Source organism: Rhipicephalus microplus, chromosome X (genome assembly GCF_043290135.1).
Source record: "Rhipicephalus microplus isolate Deutch F79 chromosome X, USDA_Rmic, whole genome shotgun sequence".
In the NCBI taxonomy this organism is placed as follows: domain Eukaryota; kingdom Metazoa; phylum Arthropoda; class Arachnida; order Ixodida; family Ixodidae; genus Rhipicephalus; species Rhipicephalus microplus.
In genome coordinates this window covers 376150469-376163643 of record NC_134710.1, presented here as the reverse complement: position 1 = coordinate 376163643, position 13175 = coordinate 376150469, and the positions used below count along the sequence as shown (strand labels likewise).

The window sequence follows — 13175 nt, the reverse complement described above, 5'->3', positions numbered from 1 at the left end:
GATCGTAAGTAGGTAGATGAAAAGTAGGCAGACCCATGTAGGCAGTCGAGAGCATTGTCAATCCGCGGCAGTGGATACAGGTCCTTATGTGTTACTTTGTTTAAATGACGGTAGCCTACGCAGAAGCGCCAGCTGCCATCCTTCTTCTTGACTAGCACGACCGACAATGCCCATGGACTGCAGGAAGGTTCGATGACGTCTTTTGTGAGCATTTCTTCAACTTTGTGCTGGATAACTTGTCGCTCAGCATTAGACACGCGATAAGGACGTCGACGGATGGGGCTGGCGTCTCCAGTGTTAATTCTATGAGTTACGAAGGATGTCTGACCCAAAGGGCGGTCATCAAAATCAAAGTTGTCATGGTAGGATTTCAGCAGATGTCGGATATCAGCTGTCTGTGCTGGAAGAAGGTCAGGGGCTATCATCTTGTCGATGGTGGCATCCGCTGCGCTCTTCTAGAAGGAGAATGGGGCAGATGACGAAGATTTGGCAACGAACGCCGAAATGGCAGCATCTATAGAAGAAACTTCTGCCAAAGTCATACCATTTGGGATAAGTTGAGTGCACCAGCTGAAGTTTAGGATCGGAAGAGATGCTGTATTTCCCGTGACTTTCAAAAGTGTGTGAGGCGCGGCAACAATTTTGGCCAGCAGAACATCAGCAATAGGTGTCAACATGTAGGCACCGGCCCCGCAGCGGTGGTCTAGTGGCTAAGGTACTCGGCTGCTGACTCGCAGGTCGCAGGTTCGAATCCCGGCTGCTGCGGCTGCATTTGCGATGGAGGTGGAAATGTTGTAGGCCCGTGTGCTCAGATTTGGGTGCACGTTAAAGAACCCCCTGTAATCGAAATTTTTGGAGCCCTCTACTACGGCATCTCTCATAATCATATGGTGGTTTTGGGACGTTGAACCCCACATATCAATCAACATGGAGGCACCGTCGGGAACAGGAGGGACAGATCTCAGGTTCACGTAGGTAACGGCTTGAGGTGCTAGACGAACGGGATCTACAGAACACAGACGTGGTTGAGCTGGTGTTGGGTCATCATGGTAACACGATAAATCAAGTTGAAGCATGCCGGTTTCACAATCGATAAGGGCAGAGTGGGCGTATAGAAAGTCTATGCCGAGGATAAGTTCATGGGAACATTTCTTGAGCACAGCAAATCGCACTGTCATGGAGCGATCGGTAACACTTATACGCGCGGAGCATGGGAAATATGCCCCCGTCGGCGACCTGAATGAGTGATACTGTGGGTGGCATTAAAACTTTCCTAAGGCGGCAACGGAGTTCTGAATTCATCACTGAAATGAGAGCCCTTGTGTCCACAAGTGCAACAACAGGCGTGTCGTCTACTTCAATGTCGATAAGGTTGCGTCGAGTTGGCAGCATGGTCAGAGGATTTGGCAAGCAAGTGGTTGATGCAGCATCACCTCCGGGAGCTGCATCATCTAGTTTTCCTGCGGCAGGTGGTCAGTCGGCGAAATTGGGGCGAGCGAGACGACGGGTGACGGGAGAGGGGTGAACGGGACTGGTGAGCATGCGAAGATGGAGAACGACGACGATAAGGCGACATAGAAGGACCGTCTTCACTGGTGGTCTGAGGTGATTCTCGGCAAGGTTGAAAGTGTCCATGATCCCTCCCTGGGCGATGGGTGTACCCATAGGATGCCTGATGCCAATACCGCCGAGTGTTACAATGGCGGGCCATGTGACCGATACGGCGGCAGTTGAAACAAATCGGATGATCCTCAGCAGTCCTACACTCGACTGGATTGCGAGGGCGCACCAGAAGGTTTTGGCTTTGGTCATACGAAACTGGTGGTCGGCGACGGTTGATCGGCTGAGAGGAAGCTGTAGTACACTCGGAGGCCAGTCCAGCATGGGAAAGGTCGTCACACGATGGCATGTACCAGTGGCACCATCTGAGGGCTTGAGTCACAGGCATGGGAGCACGTGGACGCAGGAGACAGAGCTTCAAGTTAACGTCTGATGATCTTGGTCACATGCTCTGCAGTTAATGGCATCTGTAGTGCAGGCCCGTCTTCGCACAACCAGGTTGCTGCTGTGTTTAGTAGTTGAGTGAAATGATGGGCGATACGTCGATTTTTTGCGGCCTCAAAACACTGGCACTCCTTGATGATGACATCGACTGTGTTGCAGTCCTTGCATATGAGAGTATGAACGCATCATCTGCAATGCCTTTCGATATGTGTGCTACTTTCTCGGTTTCTTCCATGCCATTGTCTGCTTTTCGGCAAAGGGCAAGCACGTCCTGTATGTAAGTCACCTAGGGCTCTGCTGACTGTATGTAAGTCACCTAGGACTCTGCTGACGTTTGCGCACGAGATGCCAACTCCTTCTGGGCCGCTGCCTTTCTATCCACGTACTTGCCAAAAAGGGTGCGCATCTTTTTCTTGCACGCATCCCAGCTTCCAATTTCATCTTCGTGGTTCTTGAACCGCACTTTTGCTGTTCCTTTCAAGTAGAACAGGATGTTAGCCAACATAAGAGTTTGATCCCAGCGGTAATTCTTACTTGTACGTTCGTACAACGGCAACCATTCTTCGATGTCGACATCATCAGTGCCACAGAACGTGCCAGGATCTTTTAGTTGCGGAAGGACAACAGTTGTAGTCGCCTCGGCGGGAGCGGGTCCCTGGTTTGCCATGGTGGAAAAATACAAATGTCGGCCACTGCGGAGCTCTGTTATATCGTGTTGTACCCCACATCTCCACCAAATGTCAGTCACGGGGGTGAGAGAATGAATGAAATAAATATATTTACAAAATATACAGGGAGAGTCAGAAGCAGCTGTGGCCAAGATGGAGGTACAACAGCAACAACAACATGAGCGCGATCGCATTCATCGTCTTCGTCGTCTACCTGATGCTCTCTCGTAGCCGATGTCGTGTAACCATATCATACAGCATATGACTTTTGAACCACATTACTCACGTAGGTAAATTTGTGCATGTTTTTTGACCACGCTTTCGGCTCTGCCTGAAGCTCTTTTGGTTAGGGTAGAACTGCCATCAGCACAGGCATGCCGGAGTACGTCATGCATTTTATTGTTGTTATTACTATTTTTATTATTGGCGATTCAATGGCAAACGTCCTCAGCTAAGCACTTATTACTGGTAACTCATGTTTCAAGGGTAGCATTGGATAACTTCAGCTAAATTCTTCATTTTAGTTTCTTGAGATTGTGTTCGTAAATCTGTGTATATTTTTTGGCGTCACATCCATAGAAGAGTACGTAAACAAAGGTTACATGCTGGCATTTGTGATTCAGCTATGGGATCAAGGTAGCTCTGTTCTGACCTGACAGATTCCCTTCTTGCCATCACATATTTTTTAAATGTCAGCTCTTTAAATGCTACCCCCAGTTTTTATTGCAGGCATCTAAGAACTTCCGTCGTGCTCCAAGCATCAAAGTCCAGAGAAATAGAACACCAACAGGCATGTGCTCGCCGTGGAAAAAAAAGAAAACTAAAGAAGATTTTGCTGTACGGCTACGTTCTTGTGACATTGTCATTAGTTGTTGTCAAGGCAAGGGGCACAGAGTATGCGAGTAGTCGTTATTCTTTGTTGCTTAAAACTATATTTTAGAGGTGTGCAAATCAGGTGGGGATGCAAATCAATAGTCAATACAGGAGTCCATGTCAATATAACCCATGTCAATCTAATCCAATTCTATCCACATCCTGAGCGGCCTGGATGTGAACTTGATATATAGTGAACTTGATACTTCAGTGAGAGAGCAGACCGGGCTCCTGTGTCTTCCTTTTAGATGAATGCCACGAGATAGCACTGCTTCTAGGTTTCGTAGCAGCTTTGGCTGCGTTGTTGGACTGTCGCACGCTCCTTCAAACTTTCAGCAGCAGTTAATTTTAACTTGGGAGTTTGCTTCTGGTTCTTCCGTACATTAAATAGCCAACTTGCTCACTGCCTGGCTCAGAGACTTTATTTTGGCCAAATGTACTTCTTCATATTTACCGCACACGCTCAGAACATTCTGAGCACGTGCGGTATATATGTTTACTTATTTTATAAGAGCGCCTGATTTAATTATTTTTTTTCACTCAAAGGTTTGTTTCCTGTGCACAGAGTTTTCCAGGAAGATATGACGGTCAAGGCATTTGCTTTTAAACATCATGGAAAACCTTGAGAAGTCGGGGAATTTGGAAAAGTAAAAACGGTAGACACCCTGTAAAAGAACTTCGCAGCTTCTTGTGGTTATGTTCCTACTTTCATCGTTTTGTGCCTAGATTCGTGGATGTTGTGCACCCAGTGACAAGCTTGTTGTGAAAAGAGAGCTCATTCAAGTGAACGCCTGAATGTTATGCCGCATTTCCCGAACTGAAGCTTCTTCTGACATCAGAACTTATTTTCCGTCACTTAAATCCACCTGCTTCTACTGAAGACTGACGCAAGTAGAATTGGCATTGGAGGTGCACTTGTTCAGTGCCATAATAATGCAGAGCATGTAGTTACTTGTACAAGTTGACTTTTAAGCAAGGCTGAAAAGAATTGTACGGTGACAGAGCAAGAATGCATAGTGGCTGTATTCGTCATTCAGAAGTTCTCTTGCTACATCTGTAGCCATTCGTTCACGGTTGTGACAGACCATCATTCATTGTGTTGACTTGTTACTGTTAGAGACCCTTCTGGCCACTTAGCAAGATGGGCTTTACGTGGCATTGACCTGTTGGACCTGTTCTCACTATCAGTGGTGCAACAGCTGCATCGATTGTGCCAATTGGTTGAAATTGCATGACGCTGCGCCAAAATGCCCAGCCAGCCTCAAAATATTTTTCAGGTTTGCTAATTTCGGCGAGAAATGCAGGCCACGTTGGCCACCTGCAGTTTGCGCCATCAAGCAAATTGCGCAGACCCAAACTATAGTGCCTAGAATACACTTAAAATATTCTAAGCACTATGGTTTCTAGGCACGCCCATCAGTCCGTTGACCGCAGCCAATACCTATCAGCGGGACGACAGAGCTTCAAGACAAAATACGTTGCTGTAGCCACCAGCACTTCACGGGAAATGTAAATTACCTAGCCTGAAAACGCTGATATGCCTTGTTAAGAACTAAAGCTGGGAGTGTTTTCCTCTCCCGAACAAGCTCAACGTGCTGCGAACCCCACCATTGCCAGCGACCACGTTGATTGCCCTAGCAGTGCCACATCAAACACTTTTCTCTTGAAGTTGTGTTGTCCTGGCAATAGATATTTGGTGCCGTTGCCGGGCCAATGGAACCCCACTGTGAAAAAAAAGGTGGGAAGTGGGGTGGTGGTGTGACGGTTAGAAAATTTCTTGCCTTTGGTTCTAATGCTGCTTGAGCTACCTTGGCCGCAGTACACCGGTGCCCTGCGGAAAAGTGTAATGAGATTTAAATGAGGCTGTAAGTGCTAGTGAGACACTGCGCATTTTGCTCAGTTACTCATGCGTTTGTATGCCACACAATTCTGAGTACAAGTATATTTACTGATGTCTAAATAAGCTACTGGCAATCATTGGAAGTGTATGACATTTCTGCTTCCCTAAAATAATAAACTGCATTGTGCACCAGTTTTCTTTTCAGCACACCTACTCCTCGGTTTTATGAATCTCCCAAATTTCAAGGTCGGGAGCTTCGCAGATCAATATTTAAATTCACTGAGTCTGTCAAATGATTTGACCGATGCAACGAATGCTAATATCGACTTTTATCATTGTTTGCTCAGCGGGGTCTTTGAAAATACTACTTCTATTGAAATAGCAGTGCTCATGTTCACATTACACGATTAAGATGATGTTGAATTATACATATTTTTTTCCTAAATGTAACCCTTCTTTTTTATACTGCTCCAAATTTGGTATTTCATGATAAAGAATGTGTTTTTTTTCCTTGTAACGTGCTCCATGTTTGTAATTTAGTGCTCCAAAAGTAACATTTTGCTGCTCCACAAATTTCTCTAATGAGTATTTCAGCTGTTGCACCCCTGCACTATGCTTGAACAACAACGGCTGGATAACAGTGTGCATTGATCACCTTCATCGATTGCCAAAACCACTGCAATGCCATCTTTCACAGCTGATCGCGACGCTGCCTTTTTGTTGCGCTCTGTAGTTTCTTTTCATGGTCCACCTCGAGTAATCATTAGTGACCGTGGTTGCTAATTTATCGAGGATGCTGTGGAAGAATTGCTTCGCCTCTGTACTTCGCAGTTCCGACATTCAACACCATACCATCTCCAGACAAACGGTCTTGTAGGACGTATGAACATGCTTGCTATGTATGTCTTGTCTAATCACAAGAGCTGGAATGCAATGTTACCGTTTATTTTCTCTGCGTACAATACAATGAAGCACTAGATTATGGACTTTACTCTTTTCTACGTGCTCTACGCTCTGTCACCGTACAGCTCCCTCAATACGATCCTTCTACTTAAGCTCCATGCCAATGACTCAGTGGCCGAAACGTGCTAGGCTGAAGAAGCCCACCAGAATTCGCGCCTGCACACACTGGCATCATAAGGTCGCCCCAAGCAGAAGTTCGATCAACGCCGTGGTGTGATCTAATTTGACAGAGGTGAATTTTTGTGATTGTGGACCCCCCAATGCAAACGTGGTATATGCCAAATGTTTTTACCACAGTATACTGGCTCTTTCATCATTGTACTTTGCTTGAGTGACTTAACGTACGTTGTGGCACGCTTGACGACACCTCGTCATCGGTCAAATCAAACGCAGTTGTTGCATGTGGCTTGCCCAAGAGATATCATTCCTCCAGTGACTTGGACTTGTTTAGTAGGCTTCGTCTGTGAACCGGGGATTGCTACGGTATAAGCCGGGCATGTGGAAGAGGAAGACTAGGTTGTCGGGTGTCGCCTGTGGGCTTTATCTTAGCCTTCCATTGCCTGACCTCATTCTCATCCTGAAAATAAACACTGTCAAGCCTGATTCAAACGTAACAATATCATGTAAAGAATGCTCAGTTGATAATTTATAGTATATCAGGCTTTCAAGTAGTCCTGACAAATTACATGATATGCCTCAACTGGCGGCACTTGTCACTTTTTATTGTAGGAAAGTGCCTTTATTTATGCATCCTTACTAACGCTTTTATTTGCCACTTTAAAAAGCCACTTTGTTTTAGACCAATGGTGTAACCTCATTATTCTATTATTTACTCCCTTTGTCAGTTATGTTCTTGCTGCTTGACGAAGATGCGCTTAGTAGGCCTCAATACAGGCTCAAAAGATGAATAAAAAGGATGATCTCATTGGCTTGCAGAGCATAGTACTTTTGCCTTGTTTTAAAGCATTTTGATCTCTGCAACAGCAGTTCAAGCACAAAATCCTTGAGTGAAGGTGAAGTTTTTCAGGGCTCCTTGTATACTAGCTCTTATATAAACATGAGCACTAATTTTTTGAAACTATCTTGGTTCTTCCAGTGGCCTAGTTGAAAAGAAGCTGGCAGCATGTGTCAACATAGTTCCTGGCATTACATCAGTGTAAGTGGCTGGACTTTCTAGTTTTCCTTACTTTTTGCTAATGAAGATATGTTATCAAGTAGTAGCATTTTTTTAACTCAGTAGTAGCTAGACTCATGAAAATGCCTCTTATATAAAAGGTGAGGCATAACAATGCATCAAGCAGGCCTTCAGTACATCATAAAAGAGTATGGATGACACATGTACTACTGTTATTGCTCGTTATAATAGCTCCTTTGACTCTCTCATTGCTCCTTGGGTAGGAAGGTGTTGACACTCCATGGTTTGTTTCTGCAAGAAATTTTGTATTTATAGTTTTATTTTATCTGGCTATTTTTTAATTTAAGACTTGGTCTGCATCTGGACAGCACGTGCGTGCCTTGTTGGCTTTGTAGATAAGCTTAGTTGTTCAATAACTACTTTTTTTGCAATCTACTTGGTTCATTCTGATCTTGTAAATACACTGCATGACACAGTTAGTGTAAGGTGAGGAAAAGCATGTGTGAATGACTCATTATATTGTGTGCACATATTTAACGAGTTGAAAATCTGTAGATTAGGCATCAGCGGCAAAGTTTTCACTGAAACATTTTCAGCTTCTTGTTGTAATAATCTTCTGACAATTACAGTTCATGGCAGAGTTCTTGTTTTCTTTTGCAGATACGAGTGGAAAAATAAAATTCAGACTGACTCTGAAGTCCTTATGGTAATTTTCTGTGCATATTTTGTAAATAGATCTTTTGCCCTCTAACATAGGAAAAAGTTGTAAATTTAAGGGCTCGTTTTCAAGGTTAAACACAATAGTAATGCGAAATAACAAACAACAATGCCAAGAGAAGTATAGAAGATGTTATTAGAAGTAATTGTTATGTAAATGTGAAGAAAGAAAAGTGGACAAAAGATTACTTGCCACCTGCAGCATCTGAACCTGCGACCGAAGTTACCCAAAATTGGTGGAATCTGAAGGCATTATTATCATAGCTCGCAGAAAGCTTTGTGTTGTTTTGTGTCCCGGACAAAAGCGGCGTTTCACGTAAGATTGTGTAAGGGTTCTGCTATTTTCGATAAGTTTGGGACAAAACGACAGTAGTACGCACAATATCCCAGAAAGTGGCGAACGTCGTATTTCTTCATTAGGGTTTGGGAAGGCAGCAACAGCCCGCGTTTTCTCGGGGGTCTGTGCGAATCCTATTGCTGCTTATGACATGGCCGAGAAATATCAGCTCCTCAGAGCTGAAATGGCATTTTTAGGCCTGAGTGACAGGTCAGCTGTTCGAAGTGCGTCAAATACTGTCCAAAGACACTAAAGGTGCTGCTCGAAAGTCACCGGAAAAACGACAATGTTATATAAATAGACAAGACACAATTGCCAGTTCGGAGTTTACAAAACTGTGTTCATCATTCGTTGAAAAGTTACGAGAGCAGAGTTCAGTCCGAAAGGAAGCACCTTTAATTCAACGTGCCTGTCAGGAGTAATGAATGCAGTCTTTTTTAGGTCACACTCATCAACCTCAGTTTGCCAATAACCACTGCACAGATTTGTGGATGCAAAATACCTGGCGTTTTGAAGGTGTTCGAGTGAGTCATTGATGGGAGGAAGTGGATAGGTGTCTTTTTTGTCACATTGTTCAGTTTGCAATAATCAACACAGAAAAGCAATGTGCTGTCTTTCTTTTTGACCAACACAATGCCCATGTTCCTGTAGATGGCTGGATGATGTCGTCAGCAAGCACTTGTTGAACTTGGTAGTTAATGGTATCTTTCTCTGCGGGAAAAACGATAAGCATGTTGCTGAATAGGTCTTTTTAGGCTCGGGTATAATTCTGTGCTTCACAACGGGCGTCTGATTTTTGACGTCGTGGCAATGAAGTCACTGAAGGAAAGCAGGAGGTAGCGAAGACTTTTTTTCTGTGAAGTCGATAGAACAGAATTCACATCAAGCTTAACCGGAAGTCTTGCTTGTCGTCGGGAGGACTGCAAGAGAGTTGTGCAAGTGACAAGCTAGCTCTCAAGTTGTTGATTTCTTCGAAGTAAGTGACAACACTGCCTCGTGAAGTGATGTTATTCATGACTGAAATTCGTTTGTAGAGTTTTCTCAGGCTGTTTTGTCAGTTCCATGAGGCCGTGGGCAACGCATACTTGACGAGACAACAGCACGGAGGCATTGCCTTTCTCAACTTCGAAAGTCGTTCGGTTGATGTTGCTAACCATGTTAACCAGCACACTTAAACAAGGCGGTACAGTCACTGAACCATCGGATACATGCAACGCGATGGTGCCGGTATGGATCCTGCCTGTGCCAAGTCATCATTTATCCACTTTTTCTAGTTCATATTTACATTACAATTACATGTTATAACATCTCCCATACTTTCCTTGGCATCATTGTCTGTTAGTTCTCAATAATACCCTCTAACATTGTAGCTTTTAGGTTCATCGCAAGTATTATATATTTGTGTAGGCGCATACCAAGCATAACTCAGTTTTTTGCTGTAGTTTTTCTTTAGGTTGTGACATCTAGAATTGTCAGATAACTTTTCAGCTTAAGAAAACTGAAGTGTGTTTGGTGTTGTGAACAAAAAAAACAAAAACCGATGAACATTTTATTGAGTAATGCTGAGTACAAGAGCAACTGAACCGAGCTTAAAAATATGAGTTTTGCTGTACAAAGACAAATGATTATACAGTATAATATTAGAAGCCTTTACCAGTCAACATTTTCCTTCCACGTGAGCTATGATTTTGTCATTGCTAGCTCACATGTGTCAGTGAATTAGTAGGGTTGTAAGACAAGGCCATAGTAGTTTTTTTCTGTCATCTGGTTTCAAAAGATTTTCTTGTTCAGCTGACTTACTGTGCTTGTCCCTTTTTTTTTCCTGTGAACGTTCTTGTGCTAAAATTTTGAATTAACAGAGTCCGTAGACTAGAGGGGGATGGGGAATAAATAACACCGCGTTGCATTTTTAGGGGTCTGCAAATAGTTGAACTATCTAGTATTTTCTAATAGTGCTTGCTGTTTGATTTGATTCGCACTAGAATTTTACAATTTGAAGTATTCGCACTTCCTGTAAATAAATGTAATGTTTTCATTTGCACTCATATCACAGCACTTCTAAAGTATGCCCATAAATTCAATTGTCTAGGCTTGTGCAAATATTCGAATGCTTCAAATATTGGAATGAATAGTATGGTATTTGAATTCGCTTCAATTCACATTTGAAATATTGAAAATTTCGAATAACTCGCAAGGAACGAATAAGTGCATATTAGTACGAATGTACCACCTCTAAAAGTGGTTTCACTGCAGTGTAGGGGTGCTGAACCGTGAAAGCACCTATCCAAGAAAAATCCGCTTTACTCGAAGCTCCCCTTCAGATTTAAAGGGGCCTTGCAACACTTTTTGAGCATTGTCAGAAAACGCTGCCGATCAGTAGTCTAGGCTACCGAGGACACGCAAGTCAAATAATATAGCGCAGCACGCGGCGTGCAATTCATAATAAATTCTAAAAGTCAGCTAAAAATTGCTCTCTTCTTTCGGCAAATTACTCCACAAGCTCAGAAAGCACATGTGGCGTATTTTCTTTCCCTGTGCCATCCCTTCCTGCTCTCAGCGCTTTCATTGGGATGAGAAGAGAGAATGCACTTGCAGTGTGCGAGAAATCTTTGCAACTCTGCGTGTACTGGACGGATTCTAGAAATATTTGCTGCGGTGAATTCACGAGCCAATAAATAAGCATTTTAGTGATTCTATTCCATGACTACTTGAAAAAGTCGCATGGCCCCTTAAAATTATATTACTCTCAAGTCAATTCATTTTAATAAGCTTAAAAGCTAATTATGACAACCTACATGCTCTAAGTGTAATACATTTTAAAATGTTATGTATTCGAAGGGTTATGACTCGTATCCTACTGAAATTCAAATCCTGTTACTACTCAAAGTTCTTTAGACTTCCTTTGAACAAAATAAAAAATAGAATTTGAGTAGAGGCCCCAGTTCAATTTTCAAAAAATATTGTGCAGACTAGTTAGGTCATGATAATTATGCTCATTTTTCTTTATATGTCATATATACTATTCGAATTTGATTCAAAATATTCAACCAAAGTCACTATTCGCTTTGAATGTAAAGTTCACTATTCGCACAGTCTTATAATTCTTCTTGTGAACATCGGCCCACTGAAAAGAGTAACGGCCATCACTGCAGCTTGATGCTATTTTAGGCTTCCAAAGAATGCAGTGTATAAGTGCGAAGCACAGCACTTAAAAAAAAAAGAAGACGTCAGCACAACGCACCCTCATAGTTAGTGACATTTAATGTTCTGATAGTTTTCTTTCGTGCACTGATTTCTAATGTACAAATTTTTTTGCTAGTATATTATATAGCTTTTATGTATATTAAAGGTATAGTGCGCAGATTTTTTCTCAGCTGAGAGAATTGCAATGTAAACCAGCATGTCACGATAATTTGGAATCACAGTGAAGGAAAGCAAAAATGAATGTTCTATACCTATTTGAACATAACTTCCGGTGTGATGAATACTCCCATTGGAACCTTAGCGTGTGGTTGGCTCACCCGCTGCTGCCACTGGATGCGCTGTTGCAAGTGGGATTCCCAGCCACAGCAGCTGTATTTCTACATACGGACGGACGTGCATTTTACTAATATGTTGTTTGGAATCTTTCATTCAGATGATCAAGTCCCGGTCATCGCGGCTAGATGAAATGAGAAAATTTGTTCGGTGAGTCAACTGAGATTCTTTTTGGCCACAGTTTGGCACTTCACCATCGTGCTCGAGACTAACTTGACAGGAAATGTTTGGTTCTGTGCACTGGGTTTTCTGCACAAGTGCTATATCATTATGCAGTGATGGTCCAATTGCCCAATTTCGCTACAATTCCATGCTTCTGCACCTTGTTGCACGCATTCAAGTAAAGCTGACGGCAACTGCAATAAAGTTGACTAATCCACATTTTTTAAGCCATCGAACTGTTTTCTGCCCAAAAATATTTGAGTCACAACAAACACTACTAGAGCTTTTCCATAATGCCGTCGATGCCCTCTACTGAATTCATTTCTGCGGCGTGCTTTTCGTAATATTCAGCCTAGCGAAAGTTTCTGCATCTCTGTGTGTGTCTCCGATGTTGAAAGTTTAGAATATCGTCAACAATCTCTCATATTTGTGAGGAAACTGGTGATAACAGGTATAGAAAAGTTTTTATTTTTTTCGCTCACGAGTCAGTTTACCTTCTGTTATGTAGCCACCGCGGCCAAGCGGCAATAGCTAGGTATCGACACTGTCTGCTATCTTCACGCGAATGAAAATGTGGCCTTGTGAAAGTTTGATATTTCTCAAAAAAAAAAGTTGGTAAATGCCACCTAATTGCATTGCGCAATATTCCTCTGAATGCCTATCATAAAGCTAAACCTAAATACCCTCTTGAGCACCTCTGGCATGATGTGGTGCAGCTGCTACTCGCGCATGTCTCAGCGATCATCGCGCGTCTTCATTGGGAAACTGACGTAACTCGGTGAAAAGCCACCGTAGACGCTAGGCCATGCAGTCAGCCACAAATAAAAAAAACAAGTGCTCTCTGCCGTGGCCTAAACGCCATTAAAATAATCTATATTGCCATCAATAAACAAAAAAAAAGCTGTTTACCGCAAGCAAAGCATTAAATACAGTAGAAAA

At 42.9% G+C, this 13175-nt stretch overlaps 1 protein-coding gene across 1 annotated transcript in view; it reads left to right on the top strand.

Moving 5' to 3' along the window:
* LOC142777311 (uncharacterized) overlaps positions 1 to 12193 on the top strand; it is a 38452-nt gene extending 26259 nt beyond the window's left edge. Inside the window, exons 3-4 of the mRNA XM_075881616.1 lie at positions 7445 to 7504; positions 12175 to 12193. Coding sequence (XP_075737731.1) covers positions 7445 to 7504; positions 12175 to 12178 — 64 coding nt within the window. The 3' untranslated portion in view covers positions 12179 to 12193. The remainder of the gene's footprint in view (positions 1 to 7444; positions 7505 to 12174) is intronic.
* Positions 12194 to 13175: the final 982 nt, after the last annotated feature.